Below are 969 nucleotides of genomic sequence, written 5' to 3'. Positions count from 1 at the left end.
ACGCACACACGCACACACACCCCGGCCCCCTATGGGCTGGCGGAGGCACGCGTCTGCAGTGCCGACGCACCCAACCAATGAGGGCGCTGATAGGCGTGGCCTAGGGCAGGGAGGCGAGGGGGCGCCGGCGCGCGTCCATTGGTCGGCTCGCCGAGGGGAGGAGCGCTGCCTCCCGGGTAGCCCCCGCTGCCGCCGCGATGAGTTTCAATCGCCTGTGTCGTCTGCTGAAGCCGACGCTTCTTTGCGGGGCCCTGGCCGTGCCCGGCCTGGCCAGCACCATGGTGAGCGCGGCGCCACTGGCCGTTGGGCGGGCGCGCGGCCTGCCTTAAGGCGCGCGGGGCCTCGGCGACCTTGGACGCGGGGCGCCGGCCTCGGGCGCTCGGACAGCGCTCGGCGCCCCGTCCGCGGCCGTCGGGGCCGTGGGTAGCGCGCGGGCCGGGGTCACGGTCCGAGTCTCGGTGGGGGGCGGGGGCCGCGTCCGGGGGAGCCAGGGACAGGGCTGGGCGGTCGGGACCCCCGGGTGGGCGCCCTTGACGCACAGAAACTGCGGCGTCGGGGCAGCTGGGGGGAGGCGTCGTTGGCCACTGGAGCCCCGCCTGCGGCCCGGAGAGCGGGGGTGTCCGACGGGGTGGAAATCCGGGATCACGCGCCACGGGGCGTCACTGCCCTCCCCCGCCCTGTGCGCCCCGGGGCCCCGCGCGGTGGCGTCACAGAGGAGCGGCCCAGCGCCCTTGGCTACCGGCCTTTTGTCCCCTGGGCGCGGCGCTCGGTGGGCACAGGTGCGGCCGGAGACGGGCGGGCATGGGCCGCGCAGCCGCCGGCTCCCCGGGTCGTCGCAGGCAGCGGCGCCGGTTGCTGGTCGGGCGGCGGCGCCGAGCCCGCAGGGGGCGGCGGCGCCGAGCCCCCCGGAGGCGGAGGGCTCGAGCGTGCTGTCGCAGGAGGGCGCGCCCCCGGCTTCCGCCGACCCCC

At 78.0% G+C, this 969-nt stretch overlaps 1 protein-coding gene across 1 annotated transcript in view; it reads left to right on the top strand.

The window, feature by feature from the left end:
* Positions 1 to 197: 197 nt before the first annotated feature.
* Positions 198 to 969, top strand: part of GPX4 (glutathione peroxidase 4) — a 2,342-nt gene continuing 1,570 nt past the window's right edge. The window contains 1 exon segment of the mRNA XM_007460395.1: positions 198 to 281. Within this exon segment, the coding sequence (XP_007460457.1) occupies positions 198 to 281 (84 nt within the window).

Source organism: Lipotes vexillifer, unplaced genomic scaffold, assembly GCF_000442215.2.
Source record: "Lipotes vexillifer unplaced genomic scaffold, Lipotes_vexillifer_v1.1 scaffold225, whole genome shotgun sequence".
Classification (NCBI taxonomy): domain Eukaryota; kingdom Metazoa; phylum Chordata; class Mammalia; order Artiodactyla; family Lipotidae; genus Lipotes; species Lipotes vexillifer.
This window is presented reverse-complemented; position numbering and strand designations above follow the sequence as displayed.